The 26,024-nt window shown below is 35.3% G+C and overlaps 1 protein-coding gene across 2 annotated transcripts in view; it reads right to left on the bottom strand.

Moving 5' to 3' along the window:
• Positions 1 to 26,024, bottom strand: part of LOC138324751 (3',5'-cyclic-AMP phosphodiesterase 4C-like) — a 267,694-nt gene that overhangs the window by 200,969 nt on the left and 40,701 nt on the right. The window contains exon 1 of one of the 2 annotated variants that reach the window (XM_069269872.1): positions 2,428 to 2,580. The exons of the other annotated variant lie outside the window; for it this stretch is intronic. Coding sequence (XP_069125973.1) covers positions 2,428 to 2,483 — 56 coding nt within the window. The 5' untranslated portion in view covers positions 2,484 to 2,580. Of the gene's footprint in view, positions 1 to 2,427; positions 2,581 to 26,024 lie in introns of those variants that run through there. 2 annotated transcript variants of the gene reach the window in all.

The raw sequence follows: 26,024 nt of genomic DNA, 5'->3' as shown, positions 1-26,024 counted from the left end.
GAGCTCAGCCATTAAATGCTTGAAGCGAGTCAGCGCTCATCACATTATCTTTGCCGAGTTTGAATTATACCTAATTGCTAAATGGACAAAACGTAAAGCCGTGTCAATAGACTTGCAGTGTTCTAATCTGAAATACTGATAGTACAATTGGTTCAGTAAGAGCTTGATGCCATTGGGTTTTTTTTATTTGTTTACTTGTCATCTCACTTTCTGATGCAGTATAAGGAATATGTCATCGAGCTAGGTAACGAGTTAATGTTTGAAATAGCTTTCATAATTTAGACTAAGGGAAGAATGGTAACAGAATTGTCCTGAACAGCTAGGTCTTAGTGCCACAGTGTCACAGGAACAAGGGGTCTAAATGTCAAATTAATTTAAACCAGGAGTTTAATGCCAGGTTTTAGATGTCTAGAAAGTCAAGTCACAAAAAAAAATTTTAACCACTGGTTTTAATGTTTCTGAATAATCAATCTATGGGAGTTTTGTCTGAAAAGAGATGTTTAATATTTTACCAATATTACCGAGATATCTACGGTACAGTATCCATGTCTGTCTTCGATACAGTATCCATGTCTGTCTACGATACAGTATCCATGTCTGTCTACGATACAGTATCCATGTCTGTCTACCATACAGTATCCATGTCTGTCTACGGTACAGTATCCATGTCTTTATAACTAAGATATCAACAGTACATATCTCTAATGTAGCGAATATACTCCTTATCCGTATTGTATTGCGTCATTCCATTACATTGTGCATCAAGTGTGTCTAAAAAGATGTCACGAAAGATGCCGACACTTTCTTCACTCAAACAACAAACACACGTTCATGGATATAAATTACATAGTTCAGATGTTGTTGTTACCACGAATTATTTGTCCATTACGGTCGTGCTCACACTAAAGTTCTCCTGCACTCGACCTGCGTCTGCCCAGACATTATGTGTCAAATATCACGGAGGATTCACCCCACTGTAATCTGATATGTAAATACATATTTTATACAAAACATGGAAGCCGTACAAAAACCACTGGAAGGAAACTGATAGCTACTTCAATACTTCATATACATCCATGACTGGTTAGCTTTAAACTGTATCTCTCATTTGTTTTTCTTAAGATGTATGTCAAAATTATTTTATCCCCCATCATCAACTTTCTGTTTTATTTTCTAATGATCGCTAGACAAACTAAATTGTTGATGTGTTTAAAATATAAATTATATTAACCTGATATTAAATAAAAGATGCCGTTCAAAGCTAATGAGTTTTAACACATGTACTCAACAGATGTATTTTAGTCTTACATGTATAGTCCCCAATGCTCTACGATTTTATTTATTTAACATTGGATCACATATGACCCTTATCAATATGACCCCGCGCTAATTGGTCCATTAGTGTAAGAATATTATGTCAGAGTTCTAGTGTTACGATGCACTAAACCATGCCTCAATGCCCTAGTGAAAAATATGTTTTGCCTGTCATAACCAATGTTTACAGCGATATGCAGCAGACCATGACAAGTTATATGACCTTAAGTTCAACCAGTGTGATTAAATAGCCCATAGAATTGTGTTAAATACAAAACCGTGACATGTGAAATTAGCATGGGCCATAAATTTTATTTTCCATTAATAAGCATGACCTTTTGCTATAAAAATGGCCGTTACAAATTAAAGTCATTCAAAGAATTTTATAGATTTCAATTGACAATGTAACTACAAAATCATAGTTAAGTTATCTTGTCGATGAAGGTTTTCAGTCAACTTCGTTCCAGCTCACAGCAGTGACATCTGTGAAGTCAGACAAAGTCTGACAGGAAATTCCCTAATTGAAACTTTCTGTGATCAGATTCCAATCACTATTACCCTCAGGTGTACACAAGTATATATACCACCATATATGTTTGTGAGACTGACTAAATCACATGGACCAACATGTACCGGCTAAGTACTAATGAAACAGATGTCTCCAAAAACATTTTGTATCACATGACCATAATTATCGGGCAAAGAGTCCATATACTTGATAATGATCCCGCCCATATAGCTTACAAAATAATAAAGACATTTTTTCTTGTGTTTGTTATTTGATGCGAGTTTCTCTGGGCTTATTTCATGATAGCTACGGTAACGAATCATAATTACAGCACACACATTATATATCAATACACCTCAAAACATAATTTTGATACTATACATAAAAGTAATTTAAACCTATAACTGTTACGGATTTCAGAGATATGTATCCCTACATAGAAATAACATAGGGTAATTACTGTATTATTTGTATACTATCATACATAAACTATACTACAACAAAGTAACGAATCACACTGATAAATTCACCATAACTATAGGGTCATTATGCCGGTGCAAGGCAGCAGTCAAGACTGACCACAGTCACGACTGACTAACACCTACCTGAGGGCCACATCAGAATTTCTGGTACGTCCATGTCCACCACTTGAAAGTTTCATTTCAGTGGAAGTTGACCAGTAAATTATCCGAGAGAAACAAAAGCGGTCATTAAGGTATATAACAATGGGAAGTGAGACTAGTATCAACTGTATTATAAGGCAATGGGGAGTACGTGTATATATAACATTGATACAGACCAGTGATTCTACATTTGGGTTGTAGCCGAGACGTGAGAAAACTTCACTCATGTTTTATGACGACTTCATACATATACCTTCAGGCATTTTGTTTATTGTTTGTACACATAAAACGTAAACAATGATACGCTAGCTGCCGTTGTCATTTACTGTCTTTTTATAACCAAAGTGTAGTGCATCTGCCCTATAAGGTATTACAATCATTGCCTTTTAAAGAGGTTGCTATTAGGATTTATTAACCTGCAGATTGCATAATCAGCAACTGGAGGGCTACAGAGGTTATTATCTATAAATGTAGCTATGTTTGCACATTATTGCATAAACGAAGCAAAAAAACAGGAGAAACTGAATTTACAGTAACTGGATGACTTGCAGGCTTTAGCGTCATTATCAAGCAAGTCACATGACATAACCTTTTATCCAATTTATTCAGGAACAAATGATCGAAGAAAATTCTGGAATGCAAAGCAGGAAAAAATTTGATTACCATGTTTGTTGGAAGTGTGTGACAAATATCTATTACACAGGTTGAATCAGTATACATACAATGAGTACATCTGAATTGGATTAAACATTTCACACCGAAATTTCAAAATTGCTAAAATCTTCGCAGCATTATTGCCATATTGATCTACCCAAGAACTTTGTACAAATCTGCTGCGCATAATGAAATTTAAACCGATTGTAAAACTCAATTCCGAATGAAAAAAAAATATCCATGAAATGAATTCTAATTCAAACAGACACCAATAACGTTTTTCTTAAACGCAATAAAATTTTAATTAAATCTGGATTTCAATTTCTTTCAAACTTTCCCCAATTCAACTCTGAACATTGTTGGTAAATAAAATCGGCGCCGAGACTCATCTATCTCGGTCCAAAGGGTACATACACTAAGTCAGGTGATGGATTTGTTGGCTGTACCGAGAAGCACGCCATACCAAATAGAACCAACACCATGTGGAGACAGTTTTGGAGACCAGTGTTCTATTGCTTAATTTTTCATGTCAGATAAATCATGTGTTGTTTTTGTCTCAGAGAGGACTTCCTTTCCTTGGGCACTAGCATTGAATAGCAATAACATAAAATATCATTTTTTCCCCACTTGATTCTTTTAATTAAGTGCCTGCAACCTCTGATCAAATTTGCATCAATTTTTTTCTTGATTTCTAAATGAGAAATGGAGCTGTTTGATGATGCAGCGATGTAAAACAAACACCAAAAGCATTTTAGCTGACAAGAACAACGATAAATGAATATTGATAGGTTCGGAAATTACTGGGGTGCTCAGATCAGACAGACTCTAAGCAGCAAACCCACTCTTCTAAATGGAGAGGTAATGGTTCCAACGCCATGAATATTTCCACTACATCAGTTCGGTAGAGAGACAGGCACACATTTGAATCTCCTGGACACATGAAAGTGTCTCATTTGTTGAAATATGTGAACTTTATTTGTACGAGTCAAGTAAAACCGAAATATTCAATGATCAGAACTGAAGGCTGTGCATCCAACAGTTGTTGTTATCACCGACATAAATAATGATGCAAAAAGAAAATTTAGCTTTTAACACTCTGAGCACCGCAGTGAAATAATAAACTTCTCTGGTAAAATGGTCACCTGTCAGCAATTTTGTTTTCCAATCAGCATAAAAAAACAACATTTAAAACAACAACCAGTATTGTCAATTGAACCAAGGACAAATATTTTAACTATTATTTTTCTTAGCTTGTTGCACTACATAAAAAGTTCAAGTTCTACTTTCTTTTTTTAATTATTTTTAATTTGATTATCACAACAACTCAGTTAATTACATTAATTGATTTAAAAGAAACAATAATCTATTACTAATATTTTTTGGAATACTCTTCAAATTAAAAGCATGTTCAGAACAGAAAGACAACTTCTCCCAGATGGCAACAATTAATTTCCTGTTTTAACAATATAATGGATATAATCATGTCTCGCACATCATCAACAATGTCAAATTAATTAGACTGTTAACGAGGTTTTCTTTTACAACTTTGGTCGATGAAGCCGTAAAGTTTAACACTGACATAGGAAGAAGTTATCACATATCCTTTGGTTCACAATTCACAGAAAAATCCCAAATTGTAATAAAAACATGGAGATCAAACAGTTCATGCTCTATAGCATCATTCTCTTTCTTTACAGATCGAAAATCGCAATCAACGAGTGTGTCTCCAGAGGAGAAATTGACGTCATCAACAAGAAATCAAAGCCTGATGCACATTGCATTGTTTATAGTTTTGCCCTTGCATTATTGGTGCTATTTGACAATTAAGCTAGGTGTTGTACAAGATGCTTGGATATTTTTGATAAAACATATTGTAGCATTGTGTTTATTTATTAGTGCTATATAGCTTGATAGCATTTAAAGAAAAATAAAATATGTACATCTTTGATGGCTATGTTAGTTTTTTTGATAAGAACTTATAGAAATTGCACTGTTTCTTTACATCAAATCTACACATGGAAAGAAACAGATTAGATTCATAATCAGAATTTAAACATCTTTCTTCCTCAATTTGGAAGATTGATAGAATCAAATGAATTCATCTAATGGAAAAATAGTAATTGGTTTAAATTTTTAGATATTTTCTGCAGATATCAGAAAATTCAAAAACAAAGTAATTCTTTTCAGAAACAGCAAACCATCATCTTGTCACATGTGAATCCAAGCCATAAGACAAATTTCCAAGAGCTATATCTGAATCACGATTCTAAGTGAATTTCACATTTTACAAATTAACTTTTAAAAAACCCATTTCTTCCAGTATCAACAAAAATCTCTTCCCTCATATTGCATTCAAGATCACAGATGATCGAGATCAATGTTGGTTGCTGGCATCTTGCCAAGTGTTGCAAATCTAATTGATCCTTCGCCTAAATGTCTGATGAGAAAATATGGGCATTGTCATAAGATTATTAAATCAAGATAAAACTACCTTCACTATTATTGAATCACAATCAAAATGTCTGCCGTAACACTGTTAGTACATCATCTTATTTATAGTTCCTAGAATTGACAAATCAATTTCAGACCATTTTTGGCCTGAAGTCTTGTTTATCTCCAAATTTTAATCCGTTTAAATCAATGTTGACCTGATTAGAAAGTACTTGTTGAATGTTTTTATTCAGTGGTATTACTAAGGCCTTAAAAAGGTCTACGACGGATGCCAATCATAAAATTGACAGGAGAATCAATCAAAGCTAAACAATACCACCACGTGCAGTGTAGACTGGGAGAAAGGGACAGAACAAACAGAATAAAGAATCAATTGACATATTAGCAACAACATTCCTCCCCCTTCCCTATCTCCACCCCCAAGGAACAAATAATCGACTAATAAGATCCTACTTACCCCATCCCCACCCCCAAGGAACATATAATCAACTAATTAGATCCTATTTTCCCCTTCCCATCCCCCATCCCCCACCCCCCACCCCCCCCCCCCCAAGAACATATTAACGACTAATAAGATCATAATTTCCCAATCCCATCCCCAAGGAACCAATAAATGACTGATAATATCCTATATCCCCCAACCCCCCCACCTACTCCCATCCTCCACCCCCCAAGTAACAAAAAACAACTAATAAGATGCTTTTTCCCTCACCCCTTCCCCCATCCCCCCCCCCTTGTAACAAATAACGGCTAATAAGATTATTTTCCCTTCCCCTTCCCCCATCCCCCAAGTAACAAATAAACGACTAATATGATCCTATTCCCCCCTTTCCCCCATCCCCAAGGAAAAAATAAGTGACTAATAAGATCCCATTCCCCCCCCCCCCCTTCCCCCATCCCCAAGGAACAAATCAGCCACTAATAAGATCCTATTTCCCCCTCCCTCTTCCCCCATCCCCCATCTCCAAGTAACAAATCAGTCACTAATAAGATCATTTTTCCCCCTCCCTCTTCCCCCATCCCCCAGGAACAAATAAACAACTAATAACATCCTATTTCCCCCTCCCTCTTCCCCAAGGAACAAATAAATGCCTAATAAAATCCTAGTTCTCCTATTACTGGTCCATCCCATTAATTCAGATTTGACAGAACTCATATATTTTGCAGTCAGAACTGACATAGACTAGAACAAGTTGTCTCCCTTTGAACAGTCTCGGTAACACTCAATTATCTCAGTCCCAAGTATAGGGGAATGGCCAGTCCGTCTAGACGGCCTAAACCGAACAGGACAAGGCCAAAATAAACACATTCATTTCATCTGACGTCAGAAATTTCACGGCCGGTACGATGTAAAAACAACATTAAAAGCAACTCATCCCTATATTTAGGATTTTTATATGAAGACAGGCCCTTACAGATTATTGTTGTACACATGTCCGAGGAAACTACAATTTTTTTTCGTAACTCGTGCCAAGATGTCAATTACTAAAGCTATATGGAAACAGACAGTTTCAGTGTCTGAGACTTATATGGAGTTTTAAGATTCGGAGAAGTGTATCAACAATATTTCATTACTTTAACCTGACCATATAGATAAGTGGATATCTTGAAAAACTTTAACCTGACCATATAGATAAGTGGACATCTTAAAAACCAGTCATGTTTATCATCAACCTCGAAGCGTGAACATACAATACCAATAATTGGGGAAGAATAAAAGCATTTGAAATTTGTTTCATCCGTAGGTTGCTGAGAATTTCTAAGGAGTTTTTATTTGAAATGACTTTAATCATAAATGAGAAATTAAAACTGAAATTGATAACTTTTATACAACTGGGTGTTTTTGTCTATAGTTGGAATCCAATCCTCATCATATGCAAAACATGCAATCATCCATAAAAACCTGAAAGAAAAAATTCTCACTAACCCGTACTTGGATACTTACTCTCTCCCTGATAAAGCTGTATTCAAATAGAAATTCACTTACCTGAAAATAGAAAATATGACATAATTAACATTGGCATCACAAAGACTCACCACAAGTAGAAGTACAGGAACAGATTAACCTATTCACACCTGAAATTTTGTAATGGGCTGACCCAGGGCTTGAAGTGGAAGAGTTCAAATGTGTCTTGAGGGATGAATGAGTTAAGGTATTATAACCCAGATAAGAGATCCCTGATGGGTCAATCAATAAATGATATTTACTATTTCTTTTTACTTACTCTATTCTGTTAAAAAATGAGATCAAAGCAAATGGAACTATACAGTGAAACCTGCTTTAGCGACCACCTCTGTATAAAGACCACCTGTTTATTTAGACAACTTTGTTTGGACCCTAAGTGGTCATTATAAACACAAATTTGACCTGACTTTATAGACCACTTTCCCTTGTCCCTTGAGTGGTGTTTATAGACATTCAGGTTTAATTTAGTTATACAAACAAATCTGTCTTAAAACTAAAAGACTACTAAAAGGATATTGATGTATTTTGAATAGATTTTAGAATAAACCTGTCTATACAGACCACCTACAGAAAATAGATTAATGGATAAAGTTGATTATGTCACAAATTGTACCAAACGAGGGGGAATTATACAATATACATATAATATATTGGAAGTGTACATCAGTTCTACAGATAAATTCATCGAAACAGACGCAGGAAGTACATGTGTATTAGCGTCTGTCGAAACAGACCACTAAAAGGAAATTTAGACCACAATCTCTGTAATTTATTCAAAATTTGAATTTTGGTAATCAATCAGATAATATTGAGATGATTAACAGTTTTATCAATATCATATCTAATGGTATTCACTAAATATGTATTTATAATAATTTATTGGTAGTATACCTTTATTTGTATTTCCTATACTCTTCTATTGTAAAACGAGTCCAATATTTCACATGTTTGCGCCGATGAAATGTTGACTGCTTACATCATCATGACGTCAATGACATCACAAGTCATTAGTATTCGGCACTACTCGGCAACTTCCGCCGAAGTGCGTAAACCAATCACGGTGCTCATTACATCTCGGCATATATGTCTGTTTGTGATGAAAACAGACAGAACCAGACTGAAAATTGCTTTGTTTTTATCAATGATCTATCGTTCTGTGTTCTGCCAAATAGTTTATCATTGGTTGATAACAATTTATGGATTCATTCTTTGTCATATTTTATTTCAAATTTTAAATGACTGCATTCATTACATTTGCTACCAGACATTATATTTATACACGTGTAATGAAGGAGATTCTTTTGTATTTATAAACATGATTGAAGGTACAACAAAACATTTGCTGACCTCAAACTCAGTCAACAAATGTATATTGACAGATTCCCTGACATTTAACACTATCAGAGTTACTCCCCATCACCAGCAGAGCCGATACCAGTAGCTGTAAAGGAACGTCACTGAGGATAATAGGAGTTGTCTCCCTTCTGTTACTCCTCTCCACTGATCGATTCTATAAAGTCATGAACCACATGTTACTAAGTAATACTTATGTATATATAATCCCCCTAAATTGTAGACTTCCAGTAAAGGTCATCATATTTGTTAACAGATTCATAATAAAGGCCTCTCTATGCATGTCTCCGGTAAAGTTCTATAACTCGTTGCCATGGTAAACAGAGAAAACAAACTACTGGGATGTATAACATTGAATTACTATGAACTATCTTTGATATGATGATTTATCAATCAATACTTGCAATTAACGGTTCACTTAAATACAGCTGGGTAACCCTTGGAAATTAATTTAGTTTAATACCTGGAGATTTTTTTATTCCAATTAGAATCTTCTGTTTTGTTCTCTATACCGCAGGCAGTCAGTTCATTTCAGTTTTAATCTACCCCAGCTGCGCGTAAGCGCGTGCATGTTGCATGTACTGTGGAGTTTTATAAGTATTTTATAGACGTGCCGTGCTAGCTTCCTATTCACTTTGTTTGTCAGGTTACCATGCAGTACATCTGTACAACATCTGCTGTTTTGGAAATTTTTTGTTTTTATTTTATTTCCCCCCTAGATTGCCTTGTTTCCATATGTAATCATCTTACAAGTGGCCAAATGGGTCTGTTACAGTCTTCTGCTTCAACATGGCCTCTTTGTTTCCTAGTCTATTTAAGATTCAAGAATACCAGAGTCTTGTTTTTCTTTTAATTTTAATAAAGGTCAAGGTCATTTATTCGAACAAACTTTGCAGCCTCACATAAGCATGCTAACTGTTCATAATTATCAGGACTACTGCTTGAAAAGTTTTTATTTCGGCATACATATTCTAGAATCTGTCCATACAATCCTTGCAACAAATCAGCATAAAAAATGAGTATATATAGATTTCAACAAAACCATCTTCATAATCAAATCTTCCTAGGAATCTAAAAAAAATCAACTAGATCCATAATAACTTTCAGCCTTAAAAACCATATTCCAAATCATAACAAATAAAGAACAACTAAATCTAAAATCACCGTCACAGCTAAAGAACAAGACTTTAAGACACCATCCTAAATGTACTGGTTTACTGTTAAGTCTCACATCAGCCAAACCTTCGGCTGACCCAGCACCACCCTTCCAGATTCATCACACCAATCCAGCCCAAGCCAACAAGTGCTGTACAAATTAATATCCATAGATTTTTTTAATTTCCTGTCAAGATTTTGATCAGCACGGTGCTGTCTCCCTAGTTCTACGTAACCATTCTAATTATTTTCGCTCTCGAAACGTGTTAATATGTTACATATTGATCATCGACGGCCATTGATCCTTGAAGATCAAGTTTTATCAAATATCAATATTTTTTGCCATAAAATATTGATCCCTCACATGGAAACATAGTATCTATCAGTATTAGGTGTCACGTGTTATTGGGCTGAACTCACACCATGGTGACTTTACGCGGGTTTAAGATACGATACAGCTCTCAAGTTCATAAAGATACGACAGGAAGTTGATGCCAAGAAAAGCATCCTGCAATTCTTTTGTTCATGACTTGACGCAACAATAACCTTGATCAAAATCATCACACACCCCTGGGTGTTTATTTCCAGTTCAGGTACAAAAACATTAATTTGATTGGTTTGCAAATGAGAAACAAAACGATCATTAGTATCTGGCGTGTTCATCAGCGTTGATGTTAGCGCCATACAGACATGGCTACAAGGTGTAGAGTTCTTCAAGGCCATGTTCCAATCAGAAAATCATCAACTTTATTTTTCAAAGACGATATCATAAAGATACCTAAAATTCTAATCATTCCTCTAGCAGATTGCCATTTTTAACAGGTATTACGGTTGAATGAGATTTCCTCATAGCCACTTTGCTAAATCAAAGGATCCAATCAAAGCTATCTTTGTAGATCGGAGGAACTGGGCCCTGAACAGACACATCAATATACTTCCATTTACGACGAGCAGCAGCCTATCTTCCCAATCTCGGAAGTAAAACAGTATCGGCACGCATTCAGGAAACCTAACATATCATGAAAACTTAATGTCGAAAAATGTAGTCTGTGTTTATTAAATGCATCTTCCAGCCTCATAATGGAGCTTAAGTCAATAAAATAGCGTGCGCGTACATGTTGGGGTATAACCCAAATGATACTTTTATTTTCCTTACATTATATAAGTCATCATGCTCCAGTAGAACTAATGTTAAAACTTTGTGTCCATTACGTCCGGCTGTCTTTGAGCAAAAAAAAAATGTCCATTATTTGTCGATTTAATCAATATGCGGTGATGTCAGTGATTAATAGTGTTGTCACATAGGATACACACCAGTACGATCGCCATGGAGACGACCGTAATACCATTAACACAAACTCATTACTGAATATAATGACGATGCTGAAAGCATTATTATCATTTCATCATTTTTGGAGCAGAATTTTCCCTGATTTTCAATTGATTAAATATAATTCATTAGTTTCTGTTTTTCTGACATAAGATTTTCTAACTGACAAATGAAGAATTGTCACTGGGCTTAAAGTATCGAAATTTTTACATGCCTTAAACAAAGATTGCGCATTCTGAATTCTGGAAATTTACTGCAACATATTCTTTTAATATAATAATCAAACATCTTGTTTATACTTTTACATATTTAACATGAAATTTGGTTTTTACCACTATTTACAAGAAACAAGTACATTAAATGTTACCATGGAAACAATATTGGAATGAAATAAAAGGGCCACAACTCCTGAAATAACCAGACAAAAAAAAAAACATCTGGAAGTGCTTCATTTTAATAATCGTACAATGTCTTGACCTTCAATGTTATCTCATTAAGAAAATTAGAAAAATTAACTATCTCAAAGAAAAATGAAAATTTGAACTATTTTTACTGCGACCTTCAAAATGAATCCTCGTATTAGTGATCGAGCAAGAACACCACGAACAGTCAGGAATGATAATTACAGGGTGTCTCAAGTCGGCCAATCACATCAAAACTGAACATTAAACAGAACGTCAGAAATACAGCCAATATCTGATAGAGATCAACATTCCGTAATGAAACCCAACGTATGCTTCTGCTTGCGTAACATAATCATTCCCAAGTAACAGTCATTATTTGCTTCGTTCAAAATTTCAATTCTGAGTTACAATGTCTGACATGTTTTCAGCTGAAGATCAGCCTGTTTATGGCTGTTTGAGAGAGAAACCTCATCAAGTTAGAACACCATAACACATAAAAACACCACACTTGACAATATCAAAACACTTTAATGCTCCTTATATTTCCAAATCATCGATGTAGTCAAACTGCTTTGATGTATAGCAGCAACATCTAAATGACTTAATTAGATATTTGACTGATTATCAATCTGAAGAGAGAAGACTTTCCCGTAGATCAGCATGCCAAATATCGGAGTACACATCTTTTTCTACTTATAACAGATCAAAGCTAACGAAGTACATTTTACCTGAGAAGTACCCAGGTGTTCGTGGAATGCAGTCGTAATAGCAAACTTCAACTCATATTGTTTATCATTATATCACATTACAGCAAACATTTCCATGCAAACATGTCTGTTACAACCAGCTAGAATCTGTACTTTATATGACCGTACCCATCATCGACATTTAAACAAATATTATTATATTTTGTTATTAAATATTGTTAATGAAATAAGGGTTTAGCTTGTGTCATTTTACGTCTTATTAACAGTATTAGGGTCATTTAATGACATGCCAGGTTTTATGAAAACCAGAGTTTTTTCACTAAGACATGTCCAGTACCTTAATTGTTCATAATTATTGACAAGAATTCATCAAAAATATTTCACCCTATTTGACCCCTGTGACCTTGAATGAAGGTCAAGGTTATTCATCTGAACAAATTTGGTAACCCTTTATTCCAGTAGCAACAACCCAATAACATGTGTCTGGGTCATTTTAGTTATTGGTTAGATATTATCTAACAGATTTTAACATATTTGACTTTGTGACATTGAATGAAGGTCAAGGTTATTTATCTGAACATGTGTATGGGTCATTTTAGTTATTGGTTAGATATTATCTAACAGATTTTAACATATTTGACTTTGTGACCTTGAATGAAGGTCAAGGTTATTTATCTGAATATGGTATGGGTCATTTTAGTTATTGGTTAGATAGTTATCTAACAGATTTTAACAGATTTAACATATTTGATTTTGACTTGAATGAAGGTCAAGGTTATTTATCTGAACATGTGTATGGGTCATTTTAGTTATTGGTTAGATATTATCTAACAGATTTTAACATATTTGACTTTGTGACCTTGAATGAAGGTCAAGGTTATTTATCTGAACATGTGTATGGGTCATTTTAGTTATTGGTTAGATATTATCTAACAGATTTTATTTATGTGTCTGGGTCATTTTAGTTATTGGTTAGATATTATTAATAACAGATTTTAACATATTTGACTTTGTGACCTTGAATGAAGGTCAAGGTTATTTATCTGAACATGTGTCTGGGTCATTTTAGTTATTGGTTAGATAATATCTAACAGACTTTAACATATTTGACCCCTGTGACTTTGACAGACATACAGACAGACAGATAACAGACACTGCACCACAGTATATTTTATATACAAACAATCATACAGGAAATTGTTTTTACGCTTTTTAAGCCACTTAGCATTAACAATCAAGACAATGGTTCTTTGCAACACTAAGTAATGTTCTTCAAACAAACCCTCATGTTTTATTATTCAGTTTTTTTTATTTTCCACTATTGTTCAGGAATACAATATCTATAAAGGGAAGCTGTCCCATTACACGAGTAGCCATTTGTATAAATCAAGATAATTTACACCAGTGTTGCCAAAGTAAAATTACCACAATATCTTTCTGTTTAGACATCATGAATCTGTACTTATCCCATCAACACTATTTCAGTCTAGCTTTTAACAGCAGAATCTCCGGAGTATGACGTCTAGGTTTTACGTAAGATATCGATTGTGAATTGCATTGTCTGATTTTCAGATGAAGAACCCCAAAGCATTGCAGTTCAATGTAGCCATCACATTTTGAGTAAACCTTTAAGGTAGTATATACTATTCTCTAATTGTACCTTTAATACAGAAGAGTTCTGATGGGTTTTTTAAGATTTTATATGTGTGTGACCAACTGTGCATTGTTTTTTTGTAGGAACCCCAGAAATTAAAGAAATCTTTAAAATAATTAATTACAACTTCTAAATTAGAAAATATGCGAAACCTTTCTCGTGAACATACTAGTTAGTTAGCCTTAATCAAAGCAGCTCTCAATAAAATATTTGAAATATTGTGTAATCCGAGATGTAGAGTCTGAGATGTTGTGTATACATATGTGTACATATGTGTAAGTGTTTACATATATTAGTCTTCATTAAATTGGTACATGCTGCATAGTCATGACATTTATAGTTTACATAAATGTTATGAAATTTATGAAATATTAAAATTCAAGGTCTTTATTTTTATATTTAGCAGTGTATGTACAGCTTCAGTAGACTAAATGAGCTAGGATGACTTGCTTGTCTAGACAATACTTTACTGCAATATATTTACAATGGCAACCAAAATTTCGGAGAGAGGGAAAGAGGCCTGGAAAGGTAATATTTGTTTGAGCTGTTACATTTCTTTTCAAAAGATGTTAACTACAGTGATAAAGGGACTGCATAAGCCATTGTTAATTAAAATCATTGCAGATTACAGACGTTCACTTCAGGACAATATCCTAAAACTTGTTACATATGCTACATGTGACTTTATCGGAAAAAAGACCTCAGTGCCTACAACTGCAAGATTGATCCTTTTCTGTAATGTTTGTTTTCTTCTCCTTAAAATATTCAATAATTCAAAGACTTGATTTTAAGTACACAAAACATGTTCCATGAGGAATATTTCTAGAAATATTTCTAGACATTCTGACTTCTGATAAGTTTTCAGCCAATACTTTTCACATGATATGAAGAATTATTTATGACATGATAAAGGACTGAGCGATTTAAATAGCTCACTGATAGTCAGCTAAATATTGTATACACATACGCAACAATGTACATATCACGTAAAACATCAGAAATATTGTCCTGTGGGATTCCATGGATATCAGAGAGATATCAAAAGTTAAAAAGAATGTGGATTTGCCATTTTGATTGAACTTGGCCTTTAGGCCGTCAACAAAGAAACAATACAATACGTAATACGAACAGAGATCAAATAAATAAATGGTGGTGTCCATAAATGTAGGACAGTCTTTGATATCAAGTTAGTTTGAATTTTTCTTTATGTGCAGACATTAAAATACCCCTCTAGGAAATTTTAATATACATTTCAAACTGCTGAAGTTGATCCACAGAGTTGCAAATCAAGAACCCAGCAAAAATGATTTAGAAAATAATTTGCATCTGGTATCTTGGTTTTTTGCCTTCTGTGACCTTGGATGAAGAAGGTCATTAATTTGAACCAACTTCGAAACTGCTTACCCCCGCATTCTACAGATCTAATTAAAGACCTTTGGGCCTCTTCATTATCAAGCTATTTAAGAAGTTTTGCCTTCGATGGAAGTCAAAGTAATTCAATTGAACAAATTTTCTTTATGTATGCCTTAGACACAACATTGGATGACTCATTAGGCCTTCGAGTTATTGAGAATAAACATTTGAATATTTTTATCTATTGGACTTTTGTAATCTTGGATAAAAGCCACATGGCAATCCATTAATAAGAAATAAAACTGCCCTAAATATCTTGTCTCTGGACCTCTAGGTTTATCTTTTATAACTTGGAGGAAACCTAAATGCTGCAGCAGCTGAGTAGTTAAGATGTCTCGACATATTACCACAAGCCCTCCACCTCTGGATCGTGAGTTCAAATCCCATCTGGGGTAGTTGCCAGGTACTGACCACTGGTCGTTGGTTTTTCTCTGGGTACTCCGACTTTTCTCTATCAACTCAACAAACCTGGGGTCCATACATGACCCTGGTTGTTATTGGACATTGATCACTCGAGGGCCTTTGATTCATCAATGTCGAGATTAAAGTCTGAAGAGTTCAGTACATATTTTCTGTCACCAAATAACTATGCCATTATGTTTACAAGTGTTTTAGCATGTAGTAGGAGCGATGGCTTAACTGGAATTGACTTCACCAAAACAGATAAATTGAGTCCTTTTTGACCTTTGTACATTCTATTGCATATTTTGCCAAAAGTTACAAACAACATGACAATCTAGGAGACAACAGTAATATCTAAAGTTAAGACGGACACGTAGACACTTTATATCAACTAAGTTATGTTCGAGTACACCTAAGAAGTGATATATAGGCATACAAAAATACAAAAAAATCACATGGTTAAACAAGGTCTATAACCTTCATAATAGGAAACCGTTCTAAGAGCCATAAACTTGCCTTTGAGATCCTAGATGAAAATACACAAGGTTTTTTTTCAAATCTGTAACTATGGTAACAGTCTTAGAACAAAAGTTAAGTACAATATATAATCCCTGTCCACCATCTAAATATCGAACATTTTAGTCCATCCATCGACACAATTCTTAATTCAGATTTTAATGTGATATTTCGTTATAATGGAGAGTGAAGAGTCGTGTACTTCCTACTTTATTGACCATGGAGAAAATGTCATTCACCTCGGCCAATTAGGAACCAGTATTTTCTATAATGCAGACATTACCATATATAGAAACTTATGCTCTGCGTGTTGGAAACTACCAGACGATGGCCACAGCTCAATTCCTGTGGTTGATTATATGGAACTGTGATTATCCTACAGGCAATATTCTCCAAGTCTATGGGGACCTGCCCAGATTTGTACACTCAGAATGGTAATTCTTTATTCATGGTGCAGTTTAAATTAGATAGCTTCATTGACTCCCAAGAACTTTATTCCATTCAATTGCGTGTGATGATTGCCCATATAACACTTGAGGTTTGGGACAAAGCATATTTCATACAATTTTCCTGAAACATGTATCTGATTAAACTTCAAATTGAGTAATTATCTGTTTCTATTTTCTCTACATTTATTCAATTATTCCGTAAAACAGTATTTTCTGAAGAAATCTATATTTCAATTTGATTTGTTCCTTCTACAAAATAACCAATAGCAAATGATTCATTAGGAACAAAAGTGGAAGTCATCATTTTAGCTCGTCACTAATCTAAGTCAGTTGGACTATTGACTAATGTTTAATTTACTTTAACACTTTAATTCAAAACAAACTGTCAAATGTGTCTTAAGAATCAAGGCCGGGATAACTCATTAAATCAAAACTTGTTAGTAATTAATCTCGACATGTTACATATCAGCTCTCTTTGTTACTGTATAATGGAGCAACTTAAAACATTATAACAAATTTGATTGATTCCTGTGACCTTGAAGTCAAATAAAGGTCATTCATTCGATAGAATCTGTTGCCTTTTCATGAATTCATCTTTGCATACTACAGACCCAACTCAAGGTACTGTTTCAAAGAATTGACCGTTTCTTTGGTGATTGTGGAGAATTTGTTAAAACACATTTTGATCACTGTGGTCAAGACTTAGGTGGTCTTAAGTCCTGCATGCTGTACTTGGCCTATAATACCAGGTGACACCTATGGGTCAGACTGATGTAAAGAAGTTGGTACTTAATCAGATGTATGGTTAGATCCTTATATAGATTGATGTGTTCCACACCTTGTTAATATCCTCCTCATCTAGACACATCACAAGCTTTGTGATTTAATTATTAATGTATTCTTTCTTCCTGATGGTAAATAAACTGACACTCAGTCATCACTCGTCTGTCAGGACGATCCTGTCGTCACAACCGACATGTCAGTCAAACCTGTACACGCCAGGTATATAGTGAGCATCAGTGAAATTTGTGTGATTGTTCATTAAATATTCAAGCCTAATCGTAACAGTTTTTGGAATTCATTTGCTTTATTTTGATGGAAATCTACATACTTGTTTTGAAGACAAACTTGTTAGTGAGAAGTACAAAGTGAAGAACAAATTGAATCTGAACCCTTTTTTCAAGTTCTATATTGAGATCACGATGTTTATGGTCAATTATTTTAACGTCTTAAATTTTTTTTGTTCCAGTTTTACCAAATCATCTTTGAAAGATGCTCCACCGCCGACAGAGCATAAATGATGTTAATCATTTGAACAATAATTGGTGTTTAATCGTGTATATATATGCCTAATTAACACAAAAAATAATATAAAATAATTTGTTTCGCCTTTGGTGCATGCGCAATCAGTACTTCATTCCATATAGGATATGGTGTCACGGAATTTTTTCGGGATGCAATTAATTATTTTTCATATTTTTAACTTGAAGTAAAATTAGAAGCCCAAACTTTTCAATGGTTGTAATGGTGTAAAGTAAGTAACTTTTGTAACTGGAGAAAAACTCTAAATCGTCTGCTTCTGTTTTTTATGGTGAAAAAATACCATTTGTCAGCGGTGGAGCATCTTGAACTAAAGTCAAAGTCATTCATTTAAAGAGACATGGAACCCCTTCATCAATAAGCATGCCATAAAATGGCCTAATCTAAGGTCTAATATGAACTGAGATCATAACTTTCATTTACATATTTTACCACATATTACCCATATGACCTTCAAAGGCCCAGAGATCATTTAATGATAAAATGGCATTTCTAATTCTTCCAAGCATGTAACAACAGAAAAATTAAGTTTCTAGACATTTTGATAATTCAGGCCATTACACAATTTTATATATTTTGAACAAAGGTCAAGTTCACTGATTAAACAAACTTGGTTGTCAGTTAGTTAAGCATGGTTGTTGTAGTAGAGAGAGAGGAATTTTATCTTTGTGATATTTCAAGAAACTCATTGCTCTCTGTCTTAATTGAGCATATGCTACGGGTCCAACATCTAGTCAATTTGTAATACTGTATTCGCTGTAATTAGCGCCCCTCCCTCTATATAAGCGCCCCTCCCCTTTTCTGGAGAAGAGTTGGAGTGGTATACAAACACCCCCTTTCCATTGATATAATAATGTGATGCCTCTAAGTATTGTATCCCTTATAACATGAACTTGTGAGTCTTTTACGAGTGAATCACGACATAATAATGTATATAAAATGATAAAAGGTATATACATGTTTACTGTTACAAATTAATGTGCCATGAGCACAGAAAGATTTAAAATTTGGCTGAAATTTTTCATATACAACTAACATTTTTGTTCTTAATTAAGCGCCCCTCTTTGTTAGAATTACTTTAGTGTCCGGAGCTAATTGAGGCAAATGCTGTACACCAATGACTAACAATGCCAGGATAAAAGATCATAATGAACCTAAAGCTTTGTCTCAAGAAACCTGATAAAAGGTTTTTCTCTGTATTATATATTTTTAAAGAAATAGTAATTTTACCAAAATGCTAGTTTTGTTGACATACTCAAATTTCATATCTATTTTCATGTATCTTAAAAAGAATTGATTAAGGCTAATTAATGATTTCTGCATTTTTTTTTTTTCTTAGGAATTTTTATTTTAAAGTCAACTGGTTATTTTCGCGGCTTAAAATTTTTTATGTGATTTGATCTAAAAACGAGAAAATCAAATTTTAATGATATTTTGATTTTCGTAATATGGATTTTAAAGGTAGATCTTGACATTGAACCATTTCTCATTATTTCGCAGATCAAACTTTCTTGATCATAGCAACATATGTACTGCAAAATCGCAAAAAATATCTCCGCGAAAATAACCATCTATACAGTATAAAAGTTGATGGTCAGGTCACATAGCACCATCTATTGGAATATAAGATGACGATCAATAACCGTATCCTAATAACTTTAATCTCCACTTAAGGCAGACTAATGTCTTTTATTACTTAGCCAAGGATAAGTAGCTCAGGTACTGACGGTCGATACTGGACGGGCAGACGTCGTCATCAGTAATTAGCTCAATAACCCTCATCATTGATGATTATTGATTATTATATCACTAACGAGTCTACGTTCTTTGTAACATAATCTTAATGTGCGTTATAAAATTACCTCAAACAAAACTGAATGTAGTGCACTTTGACTTCAAAATGTCTAAAAATAGAAAATTATTAATTAGTCAAAAGGTATTTGATAACTAAGTTCAAAATTTGATTTAATTAATGATCATCAAAGTTTCTAATTTGTTTTTAAAGATGGTTACAATATTGTGAACTTGAGTGTCTAATACGGGGGTTTCGAGATCCCAAAACAATGTGAGTAAAGTACAATTTACCATCGCTAAGTCACACAATCCGATAATTATGACATCATTTCACACGTGTTTCACGACATCATAATCATTGGAAGGTAAGACTAATTAGCAGAAAATTGAATTTTTCCCATGCTCTTTTGGGATCTCGCCCCCCATCCCCCAATTGGCCTAGACTTTCACCTGATGTCTAGTAATAATATTTACTAAACACAAACACAATCATGCTCCATGCTCAATATCAGGTTTCTTGGCCTTATATCTAATGAAAAGTTTCATCTTATTTGACGCTTGCGGCCTTGAAGGTCAAGGTCATTCATTTAGATGAACTTAGCAGTCTTTCCCCCATGTATATAGGCACAAATTCAGATCTTATTTTTTTGTCTTCAAACAGTTGAGAAAGATATAGCTGGTCAATTTGATTCCATCACAATATAAGGATTAGACTGGTCACCTGACAATAAGTTGTTGATAAGATTTTCTCAGTAGAAATCTAGATTATCTCCCCTTGGAAACTTAGGACCAAACATGTAGTAGAGACAAAAAAAATCAAGCCAAATTTCTGTCATTTTTTTCTCAATATTCTAGAGACTGGTGGCCAGTCTATATCAGGATAAGCAATTAAATCTTGACGAGCTTTTTAAATGTGTCATAGTGATCTAATTATGATATTTGTGGAATATACAGTAAAAAGTATGTGGTTCTGAGTAATGTAAGAGCCTGGCCATGATGATGTGTAGTACTGTAGTCTTGTCCTCACAAGGGTGGCCACTAATGGCTGTCTATAGTGTTACCCTAACTTAATATACCAAAACAAATCTGTATTTCATAAAGTTAGAGATGAATTGAGTTCACAGAAACAGATCGTGGTAATATCCAGTCTCAAACCAGCCATTCTATCTGGAATTTGAGTTTTATGTCAGAAACAGAAATCAATAAGAGTTTACAAGCTTGGATAACCTGAATACTCAGTAAGTAGTTTGGTATGCGTTTTCTATACAGTCAACACCACTATCTATCCTGCCTAAAACATGATAATGGTGGAGGTAATGTTAGACGGTTTCACAAAAAAAGATATTAAACTTTATTGTTGAAAACCTATACTTATTGATTTATGTATGGTAAGACCTAAGGGACCATCTCCTACTTATTTTGTAATTATGTAAGCCCTCTCCAATAGACTCCACAGTTTCTGAAAAGACTCTCCTAAAAGCCTTAAATGCCCTCCCTCTCATTGGAGCCTTATGCATACCCTCCCTCTCATATGACCCTTATGTTGCTCTCCTCTCATTGAGCCTTATATCCTTCCCTCTCTATGAGCCTTATGCATGCCTTCCCCCCTATGATCTTATACAGTCCTCCCTCTCCTACGACCTTATACATGCCCTCCCTCTCCTATGAGCCTTATGCATGCCCTCCCTCTCCTATGAGCCTTTTGTATGCCCTCCCTCTCCTATGATCTTATGTATGCCCTCCCTCTCCTATGAGCCTTATGCATGCCCTCCCTCTCATATGAGCCTTTTGTATGCCCTCACCTTCCTTGAATGCCCTCTTCCTATGATCTTATGTATGCCCTCCTCTCTATGAGGCTTTTGTATGCCCTCTCTTTCCTATGATCTTATGCATACCTTCCCTCTCCTATGAGCCTTTTGTATGCCCTCTCTCTCCTATGATATCTTATGTATGCCCTCCCTCTCCTATGAGCCTTATGCATGCCCTCCCTCTCCTATGAGCCTTTTGTATGCCCTCCCTCTCCTATGAGCCTTTTGCCCTTCCTCTCCTATGAGCCTTTTGTATGCCCTCCCTCTCCTATGAGCCTTTTGTATGCCCTCCCTCTCCTATGAGCCTTATGTATGCCCTCCCTCTCCTATGAGCCTTTTGTATGCCCTCCCTCTCCTATGATCTTATGTATGCCCTCCCTCTCCTATGAGCCTTTTGTATGCCCTCCCTCTCCTATGATCTTATGTATGCCCTCCCTCTCCTATGAGCCTTTTGTATGCCCTCTCTCTCCTATGATCTTATGTATGCCCTCCCTCTCCTATGAGCCTTATGTATGCCCTCCCTCTCCTATGAGCCTTTTGTATGCCCTCCCTCTCCTATGAGCCTTTTGTATGCCCTCCCTCTCCTATGATCTTATGTATGCCCTCCCTCTCCTATGAGCCTTATGTATGCCCTCCCTCTCCTAAGGAGTCTTATGCACGCCCTCGATCTCCTCTGACCCTTATGTATGCTCTCCCTCTCATATGAGCCTTATGCATGCCCTCCCTCTCCTCTGACCCTTATGTATGCTCTCCCTCTCATATGAGCCTTATGCATGCCCTCCCTCTCTCTCATCTGACCCTTATGTATGCTCTCCTCTCTTAGCTTATGCATGCCCTCCCTCTCCTATGAGCCTTATGTATGCCCTCCCTCTCCTATGAGCCTTATGTATGCCCTCCCTCTCCTATGAGCCTTATGCATGCCCTCCCTCTCCTATGAGCCTTATGTATGCCCTCCCTCTCCTATGAGCCTTATGTATGCCCTCCCTCTCCTATGAGCCTTTTGTATGCCCTCCCTCCCCTATGATCCTTATGTATGCCTCCCTCTCATATGAGCCTTATGCATGCCCTCCCTCTCCTATGACTTATGTATGCCCTCCTATGTATGACTCTCTTGATGCCCCTCTCATATGAGCTTATGATGCCCTCCCTCTCTGACCCTTATGTATGCTCTCCCTCTCATATGAGCCTTATGCATGCCCTCCCTCTCCTATGAGCCTTATGCATGCCTCTCCTATATATAAAACCCAACGTCTTTTGAGCCTTTTCTTGCTTTGTTAGCTCTATGAAAACCCCAACTCCTTTTTAAACAATTTGCTCTATCAGACATCTGTAAACTCTCTGAGCCCTGTGTAAGTCCCCTGCTCAGTAAGCCATAAGCTCTATTAAGCCAGGACAGTGATCTTTCATTACAGAAGAAGGAGGATAGAAATATTGATAAAAGATCCATTATTCTAGAACATTACACATAATCAATAGCCTAAATCCACGAGCCTGCGGAGAATTACAGCGAATTACCAGGGGCACTGACATACCATGGTGCATGTACACATCAAGTGGTACACAGCTTAAAATAAAGATAATTATTTGTGCCTATATCAGATAGAGGTAAAGACAAGGGACAGCTGTTACTGGGGCTATAATCCTATTGGTCACCAATGGTCAGTCTAGTGGTCAGCAGCTGGGTCAGATTTAGTCATCTAGTCAGTCTCTGGTTAATAATGTATTATCAACAAACCAAACAACATGATAATTGAGCAATGTATACATGTGATGTTTTATGGTGTAATAGATGGGCAAGGAAGAGCCTTTACCAGGCCAAAGAGCCTATTCCCTTCAAATAGATGGTAAAGTATGATACATGTGAAAACTAGGCTGGTGAGCTTTATAAAAAGATCTATTAGACCCCAGAGTTCTATAGAATTCCCAGTCATCATGTGGCTCTCTGCTGTCTAATATCTAGTTAGTCCTCACAAAGAGGTTATCTTGGTACACAAGTCTAAAACTCAAACTTATGGTCCCTTTAATGTCAGGGTCACCGTTCTATAAATAGTTCTATCACCTGAACCAAAATTTCAATTAGATGTAGAGGTCACTCAGGGTCAACTCTGAGTATAAATCTCATAATCTGGATACAGAGGTCACCTATTTATGTCAGAGGTCAATGTCTCCAAAGGTCAACCTACATTATGACATGAACCATAACAATACCATACTGAGGAGTCATGTATACAAAGGTCAACTATATATAGGTCAGAGGTCAATGTCTCCCTAGTGTAAAGGTCATCCTATTTTAAAATAATACAGAGGTCACAGATTTCACCTAAGCAGAGGACAAAGGTCAAGGTTTCTCTTGCCAAGGTCAAACCCATGGGACATCTAACCGATAGCTAGGTCATGATGGTCAAGATCTCTCATGCCAAGGTCAAACCCATGGTTCATCTAACAGATAGCTAGGTCATGAATATCTAGGTCACATTGGAGGTCTGATGCTACATAAAACAATGTTTTCTACAGACATCAATAGAATACATGTATATTAGCCAGCCAGACCAAAATAGTTACACACTTCTTTAGGAACTACAACATTTGTTTTCTGTTTTTGCTTACTTTTCATCTCCTTTGAGAATATCTACATAACACACTTCCTAAGTAGACCTGCCAATACCAATCATTTGTGGTAATTAAAGCCATCCTAACATTTCCAAGGAAATATGCATACTGATAATTCTTCATCCTGACGCAATCAGGTGGTTCTGTTTACACAGGAATGTCAAAAGGTCGTTACAAATCTAGGGCTACTTTTAGAGATGTTCATTCATTTTTTTGTAAATCTGGTTTTAACTTTACATCAACGCAGTTTCACTCTAAATGACCTGGTAAAAATAGAACGAAATGTAGTTGGGTTTACAAGCAGTTATGATTTAAAATGATAAGAGCACTTGCTAATATTTAGGGAAAGTAAAAATTTCTATGACTGATCATTTTTAACCTTAAATGGGCATTATTCTTTACTTTAACCAAGATTTTTTTAATTCTTGTTTTGAAAATGAACTCAATTTCCGAGAAATCAACAGAGAATTCATTTTTGCAATAGCTTATCACTTTAATGGATTGACACTTGTAGGCGGTTGTTTCTTTGAGAAATAATTTACCTAAATAATAACTACCCTGATATTCAATGATTAAACTACATATGTCAGTTAGACAGAAATATGTTTGACTACATAAAAAATCTTAATGGGATATGATGGGATGGAATAGAACATATATGAGATTAACAATATTTGGCCTTTCCCCAATTTTATCGTGAAGGGCATAAAAACACGTTTTAAAGTTTGTCAAATCAATATCGAAATAGACGTGTATATATCAAGCTAACTAATCTTTCCCGTGTCTGTTTGTAAGCTTGACATGGTGAAATAGGACATGAAAACACACGTTTTAAAGTTTGTCAAATCAATATTGAAAAAGACATGTATACATCAAGCTAACAAATCTTTTCTATGTGTGTTTGTAAGCTTAATAGTGTTAATATTACTATTTCCAATGTCTGGTCCTGGTCAATTCAACTAACGATACACTGATTAATCCAAGCTATTGTAACACCGTATAGCTATATAAACGTAGTCAACTTCATCATTAATTCATACTATCTCTGCCAAAGCCAGATGAAAACTTCCCAGAAAACAATGGTAGTGTGCGTCAAATATATATACAGCACTTCAAAATTTAATGAATATGTAGAAATTCTGGGAGATATGCTTTGCGAGGCGATGAGGGCACTGGTGTCGTATAAGTTAAGACAGTTTATGTTTCCTGCACTTAGACTTCACTGTAGGAGACAATACATAGACAATACATACACACTTTGGGATTTGTCTACTAGAACTATATAACGTTAACAGAGCCCAGACACATTGGATGCCTAAGACAGGATGAATTTTCTTGATTTATATAGATATTTATAACCTTATTTTTTAATTAGACATTATACTTACTTAATGCAGTTATATAAATTTTATAACAATACTGTGTTAACATGCAGACTTGTTTATTTTTGTAATTCAGAGTTTTAACAAGAAATGTCCGTAGGATATGCCTCGCCTCGTTATATCTAAACAGGACAAGATGGGACGAAGTAAGACAGGGATGGATGGGACAGGACAGACATTTAATTGATGGAGACTTTAAAAACAGTCTCTA

Source organism: Argopecten irradians, chromosome 6 (assembly GCF_041381155.1).
Source record: "Argopecten irradians isolate NY chromosome 6, Ai_NY, whole genome shotgun sequence".
In the NCBI taxonomy this organism is placed as follows: domain Eukaryota; kingdom Metazoa; phylum Mollusca; class Bivalvia; order Pectinida; family Pectinidae; genus Argopecten; species Argopecten irradians.
Note: the sequence above shows the minus strand (reverse complement) of the source record. Positions and strands in the feature narration are given on the sequence as shown.